General features: G+C 37.4%; 1 protein-coding gene across 1 annotated transcript in view; it reads left to right on the plus strand.

Moving 5' to 3' along the window:
• The window catches only part of LOC110442680 (F-box/WD repeat-containing protein 7-like), a 30,115-nt gene that overhangs the window by 3,469 nt on the left and 3,050 nt on the right, over window positions 1-23,596 (plus strand). Inside the window, exons 4-11 of the mRNA XM_021486397.1 lie at window positions 14-166; window positions 490-608; window positions 1,151-1,305; window positions 1,859-1,931; window positions 2,900-3,011; window positions 5,063-5,187; window positions 7,082-7,157; window positions 13,778-13,893. Coding sequence (XP_021342072.1) covers window positions 14-166; window positions 490-608; window positions 1,151-1,305; window positions 1,859-1,931; window positions 2,900-3,011; window positions 5,063-5,187; window positions 7,082-7,157; window positions 13,778-13,893 — 929 coding nt within the window. The remainder of the gene's footprint in view (window positions 1-13; window positions 167-489; window positions 609-1,150; window positions 1,306-1,858; window positions 1,932-2,899; window positions 3,012-5,062; window positions 5,188-7,081; window positions 7,158-13,777; window positions 13,894-23,596) is intronic.

Below are 23,596 nucleotides of genomic sequence, written 5' to 3' on the forward strand. Positions count from 1 at the left end.
TTTTCTCTGTCAGTTCCAGAAGACACCAGGTTATCTCCCCTGTGTAAGTGGAAAGGCATATTTTTGCGAGTTCATCACTTGTCCATCAACTGGGCTAAAGGACGTTACACGGTTGGGCCAATTCTCCGAGGTCATAAACAGAAAGTGTCCGCCCTAGCCAGCAATGGTGAGATTTTTTATATTTTTTATCTGCATATATGTCTAGTGATTTTTTATCTGTTTACACAAAAAGATGTTGTATGATTTTGAGCTGTTACAAAGAAAGAAAACCTCAATCAAACAAAACAAAGGAAATTTTTTATAAACATTGCGAGACAGCAAAATCCGGCTTTTAAGATGACGGACCATGCAAATTGAGGATATTTGGAAAAAGAAACCTGAAAATGTAATTTGCACACCCCCAACTTCAAACTTAGTTTAAAAAAAACAAAACTTGCGCAAATAATACAAGCTCTTATGGTAATTAAGTAATGCCTTTGACATTTACAGGTACCAGTATTGTGAGTGGAAGTGACGATAAATCACTCATTATCTGGGACGTAGCTACCTGTACAGAAGTGAAAACTCTCAACATGCATTCAGATAGCATCACTGCACTTGTACTGAGGGTAGGTCATACAGGTTTCTCGTACTGAGGGTAGGTCATACAAGTTTCTCGTACTGAGGGTAGGTCATACAGGTTTCTTGTACTGAGGGTAGGTCATACAGGTTTCTTGTACTGAGGGTAGGTCATACAGGTTTCTTGTATTGATGGTAGGTCATACAGGTTTCTCGTACTGAGGGTAGGTCATACAGGTTTCTCGTACTGAGGGTAGGTCATACAGGTTTATGATTTAATTGTAGGTCATTTTAAGTGCCAAGGTCACAATAAGTATGAATCATACTGAGTTGACATCATTTTAATATAATTAAATAACTAAGAGCAAAACAATGATGTATTCAATGATCAAAAACATGAAAATAAAATTAGATACAGAGGCCAACCAGAATTTTTCTTGTCCTTTGATATCTCTTATATATCCATATTTCTTTACTTACAAATATTTAGGTTTTTTAGTGTTCGATGCTTAAAAATATTTGCCATCCTTAGTCCCTTTTGCAAAATCTGAGATATCATTCTAATACATAGGCATGACTTTGTTTTGATCAGGGGAACACGGCCATCACCGGCTGTGCAGACAGTGCTATACGTGTGATAGATATAGTCAGTGGTCAGATTATCTTCACGCTGATGGGCCACGCAGGAAGCGTAGAGCACTTGGGCATTGTGGGTAATAGTCACCTGATCAGTGCTGCTACAGACAAGTGAGTACCCTTGAAACATTATTATTAATCCCAATAATAGAACAATTTGTCTTGCTTTTTTTTCTGTTTTCTGTATTCTGAAAGCAAGTTTGTAAATTCCTTAAATTTGACCCACCTTAACATAGGGTTGTATCTTTTATTCTTTTTTAGGGGGCGGAGGGGGGGGGGGGGGGTTTTTGTAAATTTCTGTTAAAAAAATCACTCAGGAACATCACTTTATTTAATGTTGATATTCATATTTTCACTCAAAAATTGTTTTATTTGATACACATGTTTATTATAGAGTTACAATTTCACTTGTAATGTTTCTGAGACAAACCAATGTGAATGTTTTGTACTGTACCTTTTTAAGTATACACCTTTCTAACTCATTTTCATCAGAAGACTATTGACTATAGGATTACAATACAAAGTGTACCTACATTTTAATTTTTGCTTATAATTTCATGATTTTTAAAATGACAATTTTTCTCATTCTTTTGATCAATCAATTTTGTTTATAAATATCCAATTATTTGACAAATAATCATTCTGGAATTGGTATTTCTTTCAGAACTGTACGAGTATGGTCTCTACCTGACAGACAGCTGAAGTGTGTCTTCCGCGACCACACAGATGAAATTGAGGTACCTATTTGATTGATAGTGTATTTAGCATGCGTTGTATGTTACCTGTGATATTAGTTAAGCTCATGTTCGCTAATAAGCCCATCGCACCCCCTCGTTAATTAGGTTTTACACGTGAATATCATTATCTGAATAAAGTTTTTAAATAGCTCATTTAAGATTAATGAACCACAAAACCAAATCCTTTCAAATAGACAATATCATTATACCTGAGCAAAGTTTTGGGCAAAATGTAAACTATGCACATTGAACATGTTGCCCCAAATTGAAATATTTCATCTGATGATATTTGACACAGCTTAGCAAAAATCAAAACATTTGACACTTGTGTCATGCAGATACATTCTTGATATTCAAGATTTACGCTCACCTCCGCTCTATACACCCCTGGAATATGTCAAAGCAAAATTGAAGGCACAGGGCTAGCTATTTGATTGGTGTCAGGTAAACAAACCTGACCAATCACTAGGCTGATACTTGTCCTTTGAAGATTACAGAGGAGCGATGCCGACTTCAAAGCCAGTATGTTGTACTGTTACGCGACTGAAATATTGTTTTAGCCTCCTCGTCTCATCCATAAGGTGGCGTACACTGAGCCTTTGATTTTGCTATGACATGTTCCAGGGGTGTAGAGAGCGAAAATGAGCGTAACTCCTGGATATCGAGGATGATGTTGATATATAGCAGATCGGCTATTTCAGCAGAAATACATTTTACAATATTGTTTGGCCTTGTAGTTGTATAGTTTATTCTTTTACTCAAAGAACACACTGACTGGTATTTTCATATAAGTACAACTGTACTGTGCTCATTTCACAGATTTTAGACCATGTTCACTTTGATCAATATATGGGCATGTAACATATATAATTTCACTGTAAATATATACCACATATCTTTCTTTGTTGTATAGTTTAATACACCTGTTTCATGTTGTGGTTTTATTTGTGTAACACCTGTATTTCCAGTGTATGTGTTGCCATGGTAACCTCGTTCTCACCGGGTCCTGGGATAAAACCATGTTTTTGTGGGACATTATTAAACAGAAACATATCTTTAAGCTGGAGGGCCATGAAGAAGGTATTTAATGTGTGTGAAATTGGCGTGAAGTGTGAAAATGAGAAGTTATTAATCGGTGTCCCTGTTGTTCGTTTTTTTGTTGTTGTTGAAATTGTCAAAGTGCTATAATGATAAATATATAGTTTCTAACTTAGTTGTGTGGCAGGGCCCATGATAGGTAAATTAAGCTGCACAATAAATGAAACTATGATCACCGCCAACTCATTCACCCCTGCAGACACATTTGAACTCTTCCAATTCAAAGGTTGGAATAGTTCATTATGAAATTTCGGGGGTGAATTGTGTTAAGATCCTAATGCTATTTATACAGCTCATGCAAGTAATGTAAAATGTACAGCTTACAGATGTACATGTATATTGACTTAATGCTTGGAGGCAATGTAAAACCATAGAGCCATTGATTTGAAATAGACAAAAACAATGAAATGATGTGATGATGGTTAGCTTATTATAACCTGTCTGGATAGGATTGCCTCCTCATATCATACTGTTGATATGCTATAATTACCCATTATTATTTATGCTTTACAAGTTAAGAAATGAATGCATGTCACTCAGTCAATAATTAAAAAGCTGTAGAACCATTTACAACTCCTATTTAAAGATTATAGGAAACTTCAAAATATTTACAAAGTAAATTTCAATTATGTGCAAACATTTGACAGAAAAAGTTTTAGGAATTTGATTACAACATTAAAAATGTTTATTTCTTTTTTCTTTTTTTTTGAATTTGGGCAATAGAAGGTGTAACTTTATTTAATCAACACTTTAAAAAGCACATGACATCTTTTAATTGTTAATCAAGTGCTTTGACTTAATAGCTGTCTTGATAGAAGCTTTATCAAATGGTAATATAATGTATATTGAATGGATTGCTGCACATCAGGGGGAATAACTCTTGCATGCTTCCAAGTATTTTTGCACAACACATTGATAGTTACATGTACTAGCTGCTCACTATTTTCTGAAGCTTTTTATGCTGGTGCTGTTACATTTTTATTTAATTCATTTTTATGCAAAGAACAAATATTGACATATTTAATAAAAAGAACCCCTCTTATTTCTGTCAGTTAGGTCACAAAAAAATAATGTAAAAGATGAACTCCTTCAAATATCCATAAATCCATTAAAGAAAATGGTTATAAATGTTTCAGCTGTCTAAATGGAGCAGGTGCCTTATGTAACAGACTTAATTTAATCTAAGTCTGCAAGGGTTTATCCTGACAGTTGATGCAGCTCCATCTACAACCCATTTAACATAAACTTGATAAAGTCGTAAACCTTTCCTTTAATGACAAAAAATCAGCCAGTTAAAACCTTACACAGGGTTAGACACTAACTATTTTTGCTTGGTAGTCCCCATGACTAGTTGAATATATTATTTGCTAGTCTTAATTCAGTGTTTGTAGTCCAAGATTTCCTTCAGGAAACATCTTCACCGCAAAACATTAAAAGTAACTGATTGTATAGGGGACATTAAAAAACTATACTGTTATAAAAATATGGCTAAGTTTTAGGGAAGTTTTTGATAATCATCATGCAATATATCTGTATTTCAAGGAGTTTTCCAAAAGGAATATTCTTATTTGAAAATCTATCTATCGAATGGTATTGTGATATAGCAAACTTTTTTTACAAGTCAAAGGGCCAGTAAGTTAGTTGATTCACGAGTCTTGGCTGGAATCTACAAGTCTTGGACTAGATACCTAGTGTTAGAGTCAAACCCTGAATAAAAGCTTTATTGCTGGCCTTTATCAGATGAAAATATAAAAAAAAAATCAAACTTTTTCCGTGTACATTTGAAAAAGAAGAGTCTTAATTATCAAATAATAAAGACATGTACTAAATTAAATATAAAATTTGGTATTTGAAATATATCTGTTAGCTGATAAATTATATAATTTTCTGTATAATTATATCGTTTTTATGCTTCAAACTGAATTTAGCTTTAAAATTTCAAGTTCACGAACCATATCTATTTAAATATTTCACCTGCATTATCTCCCTTTTGAATTATCTCCCCTGAATAATGTCCCTTGATCTGTTTACAGTTGTCAGTTGTTGTCAGTTTGATGACAACATTACTGTTAGTGGGAGTGCTGACTGTACTTTGAGAATTTGGAACACAAAAACGGGGGAGTGCAACCACACATTAGAAGGACACGATGGGGAGGTGGTAAGTTCTTGGAATGGCTTTCTGTTTTTGTTCTGTTCTTGATGTATTCTAAAAGATGTTGTTACTAATAATTTGAGCTATTGAAGGAGGGTTTTGTCCATACATGATGGGTTGACTTAACATTTTCGTCTCTTGCTTTTGAATAATTTACAATACTTTAGTGAACTAGGTTTTTTATCATTATCTTAATTTAAAAAGAAAGAATTGTTTTGGATAGATGTTTTATATCTAAATGATTTTTTTTAATATCTATTGTTCTAAATACATTTTGAATATTTTGGTGAAATATTTTATGGTTTTAAAAAGAATAGACAAAAATTCAGGATTGGAACTTAAAGGGGCTGGTCGGCGAAAAATGTCATATTTGCTAAAATGGCATACACATGTTTAAAATACCTTCTTATGAAATATACCGATTCAAATTTTGCTGAAATTCACTTCATAAGAGTAAAAATTATAATTATATTAAAGAAATCCAAAATCGTCACCTGACAGTCTAAAACTCTCAATTGACCCAGATCAGTGATGTAATTTTACCGCACGCGCGTCATCAACAAGGCCAAATGTAAACATTGCGGTGAAAGAAAAAGATGCATGCAAAAGTCATGACAGGCAAGAAGTATCAATAATGTTATGTATAACAACAACATATATGTAGGAATACTACACTTGCATCATACATGACCTTTGAAAACAATTATTTACGTATAGTATTGCTGTCTTGTCCGCTAGTTGAGTCCGACATGGCACATGAGGGCATGCTATTGTTGTTATCTTTACTGCCTCACTTTCGAAACAACCATGTGACATATATAAATAGATCTGAGCTAAATTTACGCGGGGCTTCCCCGAGATTTTAGTGGTCAAAACTGGACATTGCAAGCAGAACTCGACCATCATATTGCCGTGGTATAACTTTTGGGAGGCCAGAGAACGCATTTAGACCCATTTATTTTGTAATTTTTTCCCCGACCAGCCCCTTTAAGTCATATCAAAGGTAATGCCTGTTTCTTTTAAATCCATTTTTTACATTTATTTGTTACAACAAAATTGATTTAAAATTAAATGAAAAAAGAAAATACAAAATAGATAAGAAAAACATATGACTGCTAAATGCAATCATGTAGTTTTCCTTTGATACATATGTTATGGATAGTATACATGCAGTGGGAGACAAAAAACACCCAAAACAGGCCCTTTGGGCATTTTTGTTATCACTGCACACATTATCTTTGAAAATAGGCAGTGTTTTATAAACAAGTGCAGCAAATGTTTCTTTTAAATAACTATATATGCCTCTGGTAGATTGCAATAAAATCTAATTACAAAGGAGAGATAGGAAGTGAAATAAAAGGCCACCAACCAGGATTGACTTTATATTGAAACGCTGGGATGATAAGACATTGAAGATGAAGAATCATGTTTTATAGATACAGCTTATTTGACAAAAACCATACTCTCTGCCAAAGCTCCTGGGTATTTCTCATTGGGTGGGAATGAAATCATACAAATTTGCCTCTGTACCAAAATTATATCTTGTGATTGCTATATGTAGAATATTTTTTAAAACCTTTTTTGTACTGTGTATAATAATTCATAGCTTATGAATTTTCGCTCAATGTGAAATTGTTAAAATTTTACATCAGCATTTTTTTGGTCAAAGACCATATATTAAACATGTATCAACAATTGAAAATATTGGGATTTTAGTCTCTTGTATTCATCAGTGATGTTTTCTATTTTGTCTCAATATGGAAAGAACTAAGAAGTTTTTCATATTTCAACATTTATATAAAAATCTCTCTATTGATTAATTTGATTGTTTTTTATTTGAATAGAAAAGCATATATTATAGTTTCGTTTTTACAAATATAATCCTTTTGTATTTGTACAGTACTGCTTGGTATACAATAAGGAGCTGATAGCCTCAGGATCCCAGGACAGTACCATCCGACTCTGGTCCCATACAGGTAGGTCATACCAGTCTCATACAGTTAGGTCATACTGGTCTCATACAGGTAGGTCATACTGGTCTCATACAAGTAAGCCATACTTAGCTTACTCAAGTAAGTCATACAGGTCTCATACATCTTAGTCATACTGATCTCATACAGGTAAGTGTACAGGTCTCATACAGGGAAGTCATACTGGTCTCATACAGGTAGGTCATACTGGTCTCATACAGGTAAGTCATACTGGTCTCATACATGTAAGTCATACTGGTCTCATACATGTAAGTCATACTGGTCTCATACAGGTAAGTCATACTGGTCTCACCCATATATGTCATGATGGTCTCATTACACAGGTAAATATCACCCAGATATGTCATGTTGGTCTCATTACACAGGTAAATATCACCCAGATATATCATTTTGGTCTCATTACACAGAAACATCTCACCCAGATATGTCATGATGGTCTCACAACACAGGTAATTCTCACCCAGATATGTCATGATGGTCTCATTGCAAAGGTAAATCTCACCCAGAGGAGTCATTGTGGTCTCAGTATACAGGACAATCTCCCCTAGATATGTCATGATGGTCTCATTACACACTAGGCAAATCTCACCCAAATATTCCATGATGGTCTCTTTACACAGGTAAATCTCAACCAAGTGAGCCATGTATGTCTCTTTACACAGATAAATCTCAGGTAGGCAGCTTTGGTCATGATTGTCTCTAGCTCAGGAACTTATTGAGTCGGGATACTTTTACGTAGGTAGGACTCGCACAGACATTCAGGTATAGGGTCCCAGGACACTTAACTTTGAAGCATCTTAAAGTATAAGGCCATAAAATAAATATTATATACATTCTGAGTGTAACCTAGCTTCATGTGTAAACATTTAAATTGTTTTCTTAAAACAATTCTTGAGAAGATGACAAAAAATCGAATCATCTGGTTCATATTTATCTTATCGGTATGACATAATAGATTAACTATAACTTCGTAAATAGTTCTCAAGCAGGGAGGAGGGGAGGCAGTTAAAGTAGGACACCACAGTGTCTGATGTACTTCCTGAATTGGAGGCAAACAATCTGACAGTTCGGACATGTAAATCAGCTGTGTTTGGCATGTATAAGGTAGACATGTGTTCCTCCCGAGGAAGGTCGGGACCCCCTCAAGCATCAGCAGCAGGTCCCCCCTACTGTGCAAACCCTAACATACCATTAGAAACAACACATGCCCTGCTGTTGTTTAAAGAGCAAAGTATGTCTAAAATACAAATTGTATTTTAATGATACAAAGTTTTTTCCTTTTTCTGCCTGCAGATAATTTTGACAGAGAAAATTAAATATGCTTCAGAACATATGTGCAGTTTTTGATTGTTTTTGTATCAAGAAACTTATCTTTATTTCCAATGCATGTCTTGAGTATTCTGTAAATAGCTGAGCAGAATATTCATATATTTTATGGCACAAAAATCTCTGAGCAGTTCTCAGCAGGCAATTTTCATTGCTAACGAACAGATACCATTTTGAAATGTTTTATACAACACTATACAATGCCTGTAGTGTGCATGTTGAAGTCTTTACTTTACTTTTATATGCAAAGCATGTACACTTTTTTTTAGTTTGCAAAGAAAGCAAATATTTATATTCAAGTAAAACAGAGATATGATATAAACTTCATATCAGAAGTATAACCATAATGTTTTGCTCTGTGAATTATCTGCATGTGATGTAAAATTTGAGATAGCAGCTGGGAAAGATCTTTTGAATTAAATGTAGAAGATTGTGTTCATGATACATCACCATAAGTGTCAAACATCCAGACGACTAAGTTTTTAAGATAAAATGTTATGAATTTCTCTAGCATAAACAGTGTTAGGACCTTAAGTATTTTGAAAAGTTGAGTCCCAAGCTCGGGTAATAAAATTGATTTCACAAGGGAATAAAAGGTATATGTTGGAGTCGCTTTTAATTCTATTGCTTCATGTCATATATATATGGTTTTAATGCAATCTTTGAGGAAGCTAGATTTAGATGAAAGGTGTTTGGTTTTAATACCACTTAAAAGATGACAGGCAGTCGGATACAAGAGATAGGATTATCATTGAAATGTGTCGACACAAGTTTTGAGGATAATCATGTTTCTTATTGGCATACAAAGGTTTTTACATTTAATTTGACACATCTGTCTATAATCTTAATTTGTATCATGTTTGAAGTGAACAATTAATTGATGATATACTAAGTTCAATCTTTATACATGTAATACCATTTAGTACAAGATGTAAAACCTGTCTTAATCAAAACCTTTATAATCTATAAACCTGTGTATATCAGATAATTAACTTCTCCAACTGATTTTCTTGTGTGATCCAAAAAACTGCTTCAAACAGAAATCAGATAAAAGTGGCCATTCATCCATGGGGAGACAACTTTAGTTTTAAGTATCATACGTATATACACTGTTCATGTTTTCCCTGAAATTCACCCACACGTTAAATTTTTAAATTGACAAATCTCTATATATATGCAAACAAACAGCCTCTTAGAGCTATAAAATTATTCCCAAAAAATTCAATATCTATACAGTATATAAAAGATATCTTTTGAGCGTATCAATGTTTGCATATAAGCAAGATTAAGACTGTACAGTATCAAAAACAATTTGGGGGGATCTTAGTCTGAATATCACAAACATTCCTTAACTTTAAGAAAAAATTCTTAGCTTAAGGTTTCTATAAGAAAGCATTTCTAAGTTTGTGAAAAATTCCTTAGCTTAAAACTTTTACTTGTGTCCATCATGATCAGTTTCATATGGAGAAAAAAAACATGAGGAATTTTCTTGAAGTAATTAAGGAGCTTTCGTGAAACTGGAGCTTGTTCAAAAATTAAAAAATCTTAAAATACATCTAGAAATTTAAAAACAAAAGTTAACGTCTTCACAACATCCCATAACACAGCAATAAGTAGGAGTGGAAACCATGAAACAATATGATAATTTGTTATTCATGTGGAAGAAATCAGCGTTATTCTCTATTACAAGATCCCGACATCTATCAACACCGCTTGGCTCCCATGTTTTACAGCGTTTTTCTGATTATGTTTTCAGCAGATGTCTTGTTCAGATTGATATTCCATTGTTTTTTACTGCTTTTAAATCTGCTCCCCTTGTTGCTAGCCATTTTGCATCCATTTTTTCCGCAACGATGAATAGTTTTTATCCATCCCCCCTCCTGTGAGTGTAGCCGGTATTATATAAACTCATGTCATTTGCTACAAAAGTTTTCTATTTGCACCGCAAGACCAGATGACTCGGGGGGGCTAATGAAACATGTGTGTAATATTACGGAAGCAGACGTCATACGGCATCTTCTGCTAGGGCGAATTACATACATATGTATATGTAGTGCTGTCATTTCTATAAGAGCAGTATAGTAGCCTCATTAGAGGTAAATTGGCCATGTCCAACGTTAACCCCCCGCTTATATCCACAGCCACCAGGGGGTCACATGTTAAAGATACCCCATCCCTCGTGACGGAGTGATTGACAGGTAGTGATATTCTCGTTTAAACATGGTTTTTAGCCCGCCACACATTAGTAGTTCTAAGTATGTTTTGGAGTAGGTCACCATAAAGTTTGAATACCTATAAAGATACACTTGTCCAATGCTTAATTTTCAAGAATAAGTACTTTCAGTGTATATGTAAACAATGGAATTTTGTTAATTAGATTAACTACCATTAAAAAGAAAATGCCAAGATGAATGAACATTTTGTTATACCTGGTAATTTTATTCATTTTCTGACCTTCAGCCGGCATTTTGTTTTTAAATATTTTCTTTAAAAAATTAATACATGTTATACTTTAAAAAAGTACAAATAAGTCAGAAGAAAAGTTTCTCTTGATTTCACATTTTCCTTAATATAATGTTTTCTTCTGACATTGAATGGCATGATATTAAGAGAAATGTTCTGTATTGAGTTCTTTGTAATTATTACAGTACCAGTATATAATATCTACTAAATTAGAAATAAGCTTTTTTTGCTTTCTCTGTTCAAGATAGGTGCTGGGCAAAGCATTTATTTATTAAGAATACAATAAAAAATAGTTGCATTTAATAGTACATGTATTGAAGTTTCACATCAAAAGATTTAACTTTGAATCAAATCAAATAGTACATGATAAAACTATTTTTTTGTATATTTGTTGAAGGGAAAAATATCTTAAATTTTCCATGAAAAAAATCATTTATTTAGAAAATTAATATTTTTTAGATTTTTTTCTATTTACCAAATAGTGTAGATTTTATAACTGACTTCTTTTCCTGTCTCCAAAAATTTAAGGACATTAACCGTACGCAGATCCTTAAACATATGCATGACGATGTTGTTTTACAAACAAGCTCATTCCTGTTATTGCTTTACATCTTAAATATTTCCACCGGAATTTGTTGTGTGTTCGCATGAGGTGTTACGGAATGAAAACACTTTTAATACTGTGTTACAATAACAGCTTCGGGGAAAATGGCACAATATGGTGGGATAGATAAGTATACTTAACTGCTCAAATATCGCTGCCATGTTATATCACACACACAAAAATTAAAAAATTCACCAAAATTTGTTTAGCCATTGGGACTTAAATAATGTTTTATAAATTAAGTTAACAAATACTTTAAAATTTGAACAGATTTAATACAAAGTTTAATACATAGTAACTTACAATGTTTAGATACTCAGACATTATTTTAAAATTTATGATTGTTAGATTAAGACCTGCAATCAACCTGCAGTATTATTATTATTATTATTATTATTTTTTAAATTACAACAATTATGAAACAAGTTCTATCAACTGATATCAATCATTCTTGTTGGTCTGAATGGTAGCATGCATCATGGGGTCTTAAGATAGGAGGAAACCAGAGTACCTGAAGAAAACCTATAGAAAAAGTGACCCATGCCAACCCTATTTGTGCTGATGGGGTATAATTCCCCAATCAAATATAAAATATTGCAGTATACACCCCTAGCTGTACATAAAAACTTAAATTGTAAAAGGACTATTAATACAACACAATGTATATTAATTCACCTACAAACATGTCTTTGAGATTATTTCAGTTGTCCTAACAGAACTTCTTTAAATTCACTACATATGCAATGAAAATCTATTTTATTTATATTTCTAGAATTATCAGAAATCAGATAAATGAATTATAGATTAATGCTGTATGACTTCAAAGAAAATTTCACCACTGAAAATTCTATCAGAATCAAAGCTAGGTAAATGTAGTCTTAAACAGAACATTTATATGATTTGGTGACCAATTTATTCAGGTGTTAAAAGCAATCTTAAAGTATATATCCATTCATGATCATGAGAATTGATCAAATCTATGAATGGGGAAATATGATAGTGCTTAATTTGCATGAAACTCGGTTGTTTGAATTGTTGGCAGCTTAAATTTTTTTCCTGAAATTGACAAAGTTTTAACTAAATTTACTTACATTGAGACCTGTTTCATCTGGAACTAAAGAGAAAATAGAATAACTTACATATTTGGGGACGTTTAAGAAAAATAATGGATTTTGAATACATTTTTAAAATGTAGATATTTATTGGTAAGCTGACACATCATTTTTATGCAAACTTTGCTTTGTAGAAATACAGTCAACAGGAAACATATTTTAACATTATGGGATGTACGAAATGTATTTTGGATGAGTCATATTGCAGCAATATGGTTTAAAGTATTCAGTTTTTCTTCTGAATAAAATTAATTCAGATAAGATTATTATTGGGTGGGAGTGCACCACGTTTTCGATTTTATAACCATTCCACTTCTTTTTCGAGACAAAGACTCGAATGAAATATAACAAAGAGATAAACATGTTATGCTATCAGCTGTGATTGTGATGTAGAAGTGCATTTTCATGTTCAAACACATTTTGTTAACTTGTGAAATATGTCTACATTTGACTTAATTAACATCGGTGCAAAGAAATCTATACTGAAGCATTAACTAACACCAATCACTTCAGTGTGAGAAATTACTCTACCAAGAATGTTACTTATTGCAAAACATCACACACAAGCTGCAGAAGAGTATGTTTCTGTGCCCTACAGGTTCTCAGTCATTGTGAAAGTTAAAAATAAGGAATACACTTTAAAAAAAACACTTTCCATGTGGAGCATTTTTTTGATGCCGTAAACACATATATTGTTTAAATCTTTTCAGCTACTTGTCAAAATTCCCAACATGTTTCCCCATAAACCATTAGGTGACGGAGTTTGTCCCAAAAACATCTTACAAAGCTTTTTCGTTCTTGAAATACTCATGTGTTTTCCTAAGTACATAATGCTAAAATATATAAATAAAGTCTGTGGTGGATCTCGTGTATTTCAAGTTTGGATTAGCGGATTTTTCAGAAATAAGAAAATAAGGAAAAGAATTTATGATTTTCTGTATGATAGGGTAGCAATGGGGCTAACATTTGTAAGTTTGTTTTTCTTTTTTAACATTAAGTCACTCGCCACTCAATCTTTATTTATGACAAGTTGGATGAAATCATTAAAAGGGATTTAAAGGGTAAAGTTTTGATTTTGGCATTTGCTCTTTTTGTTTCAGGAAAATGTCTACATGTGCTAACGGGTCATTTGGGTGTGGTCAGATGTCTCCATATTAATAGCCAGCGACTGGTCAGTGGAGGTGACCAGAAAAAGATTGGCATCTGGGACTATAGGGTAGGTACAAGTACAGGGAAGAGATGACATATCTGATCATGTTAAATGGTAGATATGAGTTACTGTAGAGTAAGCTAGGTATGACATCTAGAGCTACTGAAGGGTAGATATAACATCTGAGGGCTACTGTAAGGTAGATATGACATGTGGAGCTACTGCAGGGTAGATATGACATGTGGAGCTACTGTAGGGTAGATATGACATGTGAAGCTACTGTAGGGTAGATATGACATCTGGAGCTACTGTAAGGTAGATATGACATGTGGAGCTACTGCGGGTAGATATGACATGTGGAGCTACTGTAGGGTAGATATGACATGTTGAGCTACTGTAGGGTAGATATGACCTGTGGAGCTACTGCAGGGTAGATATAGCATGTGTAGCTACTGCAGGGTAGATATGACACGTGGAGCTACTGTAGGGTAGATATTACATGTGGAGCTACTGTAGGGTAAATATGACATATGGAGCTACTGTTGGATAGATATGACATGTGGAGCTACTGGAGGGTAGATATGACATGTGGAGCTACTGCAGGGTAGATATAACATCTGGAGCTACTGCAGGGAAGATATGACATGTGGAGCTACTGTAGGTTAGAGACATGTATGACATTTGGAGCTACTGTAAGGTAGATATGACATTTGGAGCTACATATGACATGTGGAGCTACTGTAGGGTAGATATAACATTTGGAGCTACTGTAAGGTAGATATGACATATGTAGCTACTGTAAGGTAGATATGACATGTGGAGCTACTGTAGGGTAAATATGACATGTGGAGCTACTGTTGTGTAGATATGACATGTGGAGCTACTGTAGGGTAGATACATGTATGACATTTGGAGCTACTGTAAGGTAGATATGACATGTGTAGCTACTGCAGGGTAGATATGACATATGATGCTACTGTAGGGTAGATATAACACCTGGAGCTACTGTATGGTAGATATGACATGTGGAGCTACTGCAGGGTAGATATAGCATGTGTAGCTACTGCAGGGTAGATATGACATATGGAGCTACTGTTGGATAGATATGACATGTGGAGCTACTGTAGGGTAGATATAACTTGTGGAGCTACTGTTGGGTAGATATAACATGTGTAGCTACTGTTGGGTAGGTATAACATGTGTAGCTACTGTAGGGTAGATATAACATCTGGAGCTACTGTAGGCTATATATGACATGTGGAGCTACTGTTGGGTAGATATGACTTGTGGAGCTACTGTAGGGTAGGTATAACATGTGGAGCTACTGTATGGTAGATATGACATGTGGAGCTACTGTAGTGTAGATATGACATGTGGAGCTACTGTAGGGTAGATACATGTATGACATTTGGAGCTACTGAAGGGTAGATATGACATGTGGAGCTTTATAGGGTAGATATGACATATGGAGCTACTGTTGGATAGATATGACATGTGGAGCTACTGCAGGGTAGATATAACTTGTGGAGCTACTGTAGGGTAGATATGACATTTGGAGCTACTGTATGGTAGATATGACATGTGGAGCTACTGTAGTGTAGATATGACATGTGGAGCTACTGTAGGGTAGATACATGTATGACATCTGGAGCTACTTTAGGGCAGATATGACATCTGAGGGCTAATGTAGGATAGATATGACATCTAAGGCTACTGTACGGTAGATATGACATCTGCAACTACTGCAGGGTAGATATGACATATGGAGCTACTGTTGGGTAGATATGACATGTGGAGCTACTGTAGTGTAGATATGACATTTGGCGTTACTGTATGGTAGATATGACATTTGGAGATACTGCAGGGTAGATATAACTTGTGGAGCTACTGTATGGTGGATATGACATCTGGAGTTACTGTAGGGTAAATATGACATGTGGAGCTTATGTTGGGTATACATCGTATATGACATATGGAGATACTGTAGGGTAGATATAAAATCTGGAGCTACTGCAGGGGAGATATGACATATGGAGCTACTGTAGGGTAGATATGACATTTGGAGCTACTGTATGGTGGATATGACATATGTAGCTACTGTAAGGTAGATATGACATGTGGAGCTACTGTAGGGTAGATATGATTTCTGGAGCTACTGAAGGGTAGATATGACATGTGGAGCTACTGTAGGGTAAATATGACATCTGGAGCTACTGTAGGGTAGATATGACATTTGGAGCTACTGTATGGTGGATATGACAAAATAACATCTGGAGCTACTGTAGGGTAATGTGGAGCTTATGTTGGGTATACATTGTATATGACATATGGAGATACTGTAGGGTAGATATGACATGTGGAGATACTGCAGGGTAGATATGACATGTGGAGCTACTGTAGGGTAGATATGACATTTGGAGCTACTGCAGGGTAGATATAACATCTGGAGCTACTGCAGGGTAGATATGACATGTGGAGCTACTGTAGGGTAGATATGACATGTGGAGCTACTGTAGGGTAGATATAACATTTGGAGCTACTGTAGGGTAGATATGACATATGATGCTACTGTAGGGTAGATATAACATCTGGAGCTACTGCAGGTTAGATATAACATCTGGAGCTACTGTAGGGTAGATATGACATGTGGAGCTACTGCAGGGTAGATATGACATGTGGAGCTACTGCAGGGTAGATATAACTTGTGGAGCTACTGTAGGGTAGATATGACATGTGGAGCTACTGCAGGGTAGATATGACATGTGGAGCTACTGCAGGGTAGATATAACTTGTGGAGCTACTGTAGGGTAGATATGACATGTGGAGCTACTGTAGGGTAGATATGACATTTGGAGCTACTGTATGGTAGATATGACATGTGGAGCTACTGTAGGGTAGATATGACATGTGGAGCTACTGTAGGGTAGATATGACATGTGGAGCTACTGTAGGGTAGATATGACATGTGGAGCTACTGTAGGGTAGATATGACATGTGGAGCTACTGTAGGGTAGATATGACATGTGGAGCTACTGTAGGGTAGATATGACATGTGGAGCTACTGTAGGGTAGATATGACATGTGGAGCTACTGTAGGGTAGATATGACATGTGGAGCTACTGTAGGGTAGATATGACATGTGGAGCTACTGTAGGGTAGATATGACATGTGGAGCTACTGTAGGGTAGATATGACATGTGGAGCTACTGTAGGGTAGATATGACATTTGGAGCTACTGTAGGGTAGATATGACATGTGGAGCTACTGTAGGGTAGATATGACATTTGGAGCTACTGCAGGGTAGATATGACATGTGGAGCTACTGTAGGGTAGATATGACATGTGGAGCTACTGTAGGGTAGATATGACATGTGGAGCTACTGTAGGGTAGATATGACATGTGGAGCTACTGTAGGGTAGATATGACATGTGGAGCTACTGTAGGGTAGATATGACATGTGGAGCTACTGTAGGGTAGATATGACATGTGGAGCTACTGTAGGGTAGATATGACATGTGGAGCTACTGTAGGGTAGATATGACATGTGGAGCTACTGCAGGGTAGATATGACATGTGGAGCTACTGTAGGGTAGATATGACATGTGGAGCTACTGTAGGGTAGATATGACATGTGGAGCTACTGTAGGGTAGATATGACATGTGGAGCTACTGTAGGGTAGATATGACATGTGGAGCTACTGTAGGGTAGATATGACATGTGGAGCTACTGTAGGGTAGATATGACATGTGGAGCTACTGTAGGGTAGATATGACATGTGGAGCTACTGTAGGGTAGATATGACATGTGGAGCTACTGTAGGGTAGATATGACATGTGGAGCTACTGTAGGGTAGATATGACATGTGGAGCTACTGTAGGGTAGATATGACATGTGGAGCTACTGTAGGGTAGATATGACATGTGGAGCTACTGTAGGGTAGATATGACATGTGGAGCTACTGTAGGGTAGATATGACATGTGGAGCTACTGTAGGGTAGATATGACATGTGGAGCTACTGTAGGGTAGATATGACATGTGGAGCTACTGTAGGGTAGATATGACATGTGGAGCTACTGTAGGGTAGATATGACATTTGGAGCTACTGCAGGGTAGATATGACATGTGGAGCTACTGTAGGGTAGATATGACATGTGGAGCTACTGTAGGGTAGATATGACATGTGGAGCTACTGTAGGGTAGATATGACATGTGGAGCTACTGTAGGGTAGATATGACATGTGGAGCTACTGTAGGGTAGATATGACATGTGGAGCTACTGTAGGGTAGATATGACATGTGGAGCTACTGTAGGGTAGATATGACATGTGGAGCTACTGTAGGGTAGATATGACATGTGGAGCTACTGTAGGGTAGATATGACATGTGGAGCTACTGTAGGGTAGATATGACATGTGGAGCTACTGTAGGGTAGATATGACATGTGGAGCTACTGTAGGGTAGATATGACATGTGGAGCTACTGTAGGGTAGATATGACATGTGGAGCTACTGTAGGGTAGATATGACATGTGGAGCTACTGTAGGGTAGATATGACATGTGGAGCTACTGTAGGGTAGATATAACATTTGGAGCTACTGCAGGGTAGATATGACATTTGGAGCTACTGTATGGTAGATATGACATCTGGAGTTACTGTAGGGTAAATATGACATGTGGAGCTTACGTTGGGTAAACATTGTATATGACATATGGAGATACTGTAGGGTAGATATTACATCTGCAGCTACTGTAGGGTAGATATGACATGTGGAGCTACTGTAGGGTAGATATGACATGTGGAGCTACTGTAGGGTAGATATGACATGTGGAGCTACTGTAGGGTAGATATGACATGTGGAGCTACTGTAGGGTAGATATGACATGTGGAGCTACTGTAGGGTAGATATGACATGTGGAGCTACTGTAGGGTAGATATGACATGTGGAGCTACTGTAGGGTAGATATGACATGTGGAGCTACTGTAGGGTAGATATGACATGTGGAGCTACTGTAGGGTAGATATGACATGTGGAGCTACTGTAGGGTAGATATGACATGTGGAGCTACTGTAGGGTAGATATGACATGTGGAGCTACTGTAGGGTAGATATGACATGTGGAGCTACTGTAGGGTAGATATGACATGTGGAGCTACTGTAGGGTAGATATGACATGTGGAGCTACTGTAGGGTAGATATGACATGTGGAGCTACTGTAGGGTAGATATAACATTTGGAGCTACTGCAGGGTAGATATGACATATGATGCTACTGTAGGGTAGATATAACATCTGGACCTACTGCAGGTTAGATATAACATCTGGAGCTACTGTAGGGTAGATATGACATGTGGAGCTACTGTAGGGTAGATATGACATGTGGAGCTACTGTAGGGTAGATATGACATGTGGAGCTACTGTAGGGTAGATATGACATGTGGAGCTACTGTAGGGTAGATATGACATGTGGAGCTACTGTAGGGTAGATATGACATGTGGAGCTACTGTAGGGTAGATATGACATGTGGAGCTACTGTAGGGTAGATATGACATGTGGAGCTACTGTAGGGTAGATATGACATGTGGAGCTACTGTAGGGTAGATATGACATGTGGAGCTACTGTAGGGTAGATATGACATGTGGAGCTACTGTAGGGTAGATATGACATGTGGAGCTACTGTAGGGTAGATATGACATGTGGAGCTACTGTAGGGTAGATATGACATGTGGAGCTACTGTAGGGTAGATATGACATGTGGAGCTACTGTAGGGTAGATATGACATGTGGAGCTACTGTAGGGTAGATATGACATGTGGAGCTACTGTAGGGTAGATATGACATTTGGAGCTACTGCAGGGTAGATATGACATCTGGAGCTACTGTAGGGTAGATATGACATGTGGAGCTACTGTAGGGTAGATATGACATGTGGAGCTACTGTAGGGTAGATATGACATGTGGAGCTACTGTAGGGTAGATATGACATGTGGAGCTACTGTAGGGTAGATATGACATGTGGAGCTACTGTAGGGTAGATATGACATGTGGAGCTACTGTAGGGTAGATATGACATGTGGAGCTACTGTAGGGTAGATATGACATGTGGAGCTACTGTAGGGTAGATATGACATGTGGAGCTACTGTAGGGTAGATATGACATGTGGAGCTACTGTAGGGTAGATATGACATGTGGAGCTACTGTAGGGTAGATATGACATGTGGAGCTACTGTAGGGTAGATATGACATGTGGAGCTACTGTAGGGTAGATATGACATGTGGAGCTACTGTAGGGTAGATATGACATGTGGAGCTACTGTAGGGTAGATATGACATGTGGAGCTACTGTAGGGTAGATATAACATGTGGAGCTACTGTAGGGTAGATATGACATGTGGAGCTACTGTAGGGTAGATATAACATGTGGAGCTACTGCAGGGTACATATAACATCTAAAGCTACTGTAGGGTAGATATAACATCTGGAGCTACTGTAGGGTAGATATGACATGTGGAGCTACTGTAGGGTAGATATGACATGTGGAGCTACTGTAGGGTAGATATGACATGTGGAGCTACTGTAGGGTAGATATGACATGTGGAGCTACTGTAGGGTAGATATGACATGTGGAGCTACTGTAGGGTAGATATGACATGTGGAGCTACTGTAGGGTAGATATGACATGTGGAGCTACTGTAGGGTAGATATGACATGTGGAGCTACTGTAGGGTAGATATGACATGTGGAGCTACTGTAGGGTAGATATGACATGTGGAGCTACTGTAGGGTAGATATGACATGTGGAGCTACTGTAGGGTAGATATGACATGTGGAGCTACTGTAGGGTAGATATGACATGTGGAGCTACTGTAGGGTAGATATGACATTTGGAGCTACTGTAAGGTAGATATGACATGTGGAGCTACTGCAGGGTAGATATGACATGTGGAGCTACTGTAGGGTAGATATGACATGTGGAGCTACTGTAGGGTAGATATGACATGTGGAGCTACTGTAGGGTAGATATGACATGTGGAGCTACTGTAGGGTAGATATGACATGTGGAGCTACTGTAGGGTAGATATGACATGTGGAGCTACTGTAGGGTAGATATGACATGTGGAGCTACTGTAGGGTAGATATGACATGTGGAGCTACTGTAGGGTAGATATGACATGTGGAGCTACTGTAGGGTAGATATGACATGTGGAGCTACTGTAGGGTAGATATGACATGTGGAGCTACTGTAGGGTAGATATGACATGTGGAGCTACTGTAGGGTAGATATGACATGTGGAGCTACTGTAGGGTAGATATGACATGTGGAGCTACTGTAGGGTAGATATGACATGTGGAGCTACTGTAGGGTAGATATGACATGTGGAGCTACTGTAGGGTAGATATGACATGTGGAGCTACTGTAGGGTAGATATAACATGTGGAGCTACTGCAGGATAGATATAACATTTGGAGCTACTGTAGGGTAGATATGACATTTGGAGCTACTGTAGGGTAGATATGACATCTGGAGCTACTGTAGGGTAGATATGACATGTGGAGCTACTGTAGGGTAGATATGACATGTGGAGCTACTGTAGGGTAGATATGACATGTGGAGCTACTGTAGGGTAGATATGACATGTGGAGCTACTGTAGGGTAGATATGACATGTGGAGCTACTGTAGGGTAGATATGACATGTGGAGCTACTGTAGGGTAGATATGACATGTGGAGCTACTGTAGGGTAGATATGACATGTGGAGCTACTGTAGGGTAGATATGACATGTGGAGCTACTGTAGGGTAGATATGACATGTGGAGCTACTGTAGGGTAGATATGACATGTGGAGCTACTGTAGGGTAGATATGACATGTGGAGCTACTGTAGGGTAGATATGACATGTGGAGCTACTGTAGGGTAGATATGACATGTGGAGCTACTGTAGGGTAGATATGACATGTGGAGCTACTGTAGGGTAGATATGACATGTGGAGCTACTGTAGGGTAGATATGACATGTGGAGCTACTGCAGGGTAGATATGACATGTGGAGCTACTGTAGGGTAGATATGACATGTGGAGCTACTGTAGGGTAGATATGACATGTGGAGCTACTGTAGGGTAGATATGACATGTGGAGCTACTGTAGGGTAGATATGACATGTGGAGCTACTGTAGGGTAGATATGACATGTGGAGCTACTGTAGGGTAGATATGACATGTGGAGCTACTGTAGGGTAGATATGACATGTGGAGCTACTGTAGGGTAGATATGACATGTGGAGCTACTGTAGGGTAGATATGACATGTGGAGCTACTGTAGGGTAGATATGACATGTGGAGCTACTGTAGGGTAGATATGACATGTGGAGCTACTGTAGGGTAGATATGACATGTGGAGCTACTGTAGGGTAGATATGACATGTGGAGCTACTGTAGGGTAGATATGACATGTGGAGCTACTGTAGGGTAGATATGACATGTGGAGCTACTGTAGGGTAGATATGACATGTGGAGCTACTGTAGGGTAGATATGACATGTGGAGCTACTGTAGGGTAGATATGACATGTGGAGCTACTGTAGGGTAGATATGACATGTGGAGCTACTGTAGGGTAGATATGACATGTGGAGCTACTGTAGGGTAGATATGACATGTGGAGCTACTGTAGGGTAGATATGACATGTGGAGCTACTGTAGGGTAGATATGACATGTGGAGCTACTGTAGGGTAGATATGACATGTGGAGCTACTGTAGGGTAGATATGACATGTGGAGCTACTGTAGGGTAGATATGACATGTGGAGCTACTGTAGGGTAGATATGACATGTGGAGCTACTGTAGGGTAGATATGACATGTGGAGCTACTGTAGGGTAGATATGACATGTGGAGCTACTGTAGGGTAGATATGACATGTGGAGCTACTGTAGGGTAGATATGACATGTGGAGCTACTGTAGGGTAGATATAACATGTGGAGCTACTGTAAGGTAGATATGACATGTGGAGCTACTGTAGGGTAGATATGACATGTGGAGCTACTGTAGGGTAGATATGACATGTGGAGCTACTGTAGGGTAGATATGACATGTGGAGCTACTGTAGGGTAGATATGACATGTGGAGCTACTGTAGGGTAGATATGACATGTGGAGCTACTGTAGGGTAGATATGACATGTGGAGCTACTGTAGGGTAGATATGACATGTGGAGCTACTGTAGGGTAGATATGACATGTGGAGCTACTGTAGGGTAGATATGACATGTGGAGCTACTGTAGGGTAGATATGACATGTGGAGCTACTGTAGGGTAGATATGACATGTGGAGCTACTGTAGGGTAGATATGACATGTGGAGCTACTGTAGGGTAGATATGACATGTGGAGCTACTGTAGGGTAGATATGACATGTGGAGCTACTGTAGGGTAGATATGACATGTGGAGCTACTGTAGGGTAGATATGACATGTGGAGCTACTGTAGGGTAGATATGACATGTGGAGCTACTGTAGGGTAGATATAACATTTGGAGCTACTGCAGGGTAGATATGACATTTGGAGCTACTGTATGGTAGATATGACATCTGGAGTTACTGTAGGGTAAATATGACATGTGGAGCTTACGTTGGGTAAACATTGTATATGACATATGGAGATACTGTAGGGTAGATATTACATCTGGAGCTACTGCAGGGTAGATATAACATCTAAAGCTACTGTAGGGTACATATAACATCTAAAGCTACTGTAGGGTAGAAATAACATCTGG

The sequence above is a fragment of the Mizuhopecten yessoensis genome, unplaced genomic scaffold (assembly GCF_002113885.1).
Source record: "Mizuhopecten yessoensis strain PY_sf001 unplaced genomic scaffold, ASM211388v2 scaffold716289, whole genome shotgun sequence".
NCBI classification, from domain to species: Eukaryota; Metazoa; Mollusca; class Bivalvia; order Pectinida; family Pectinidae; genus Mizuhopecten; species Mizuhopecten yessoensis.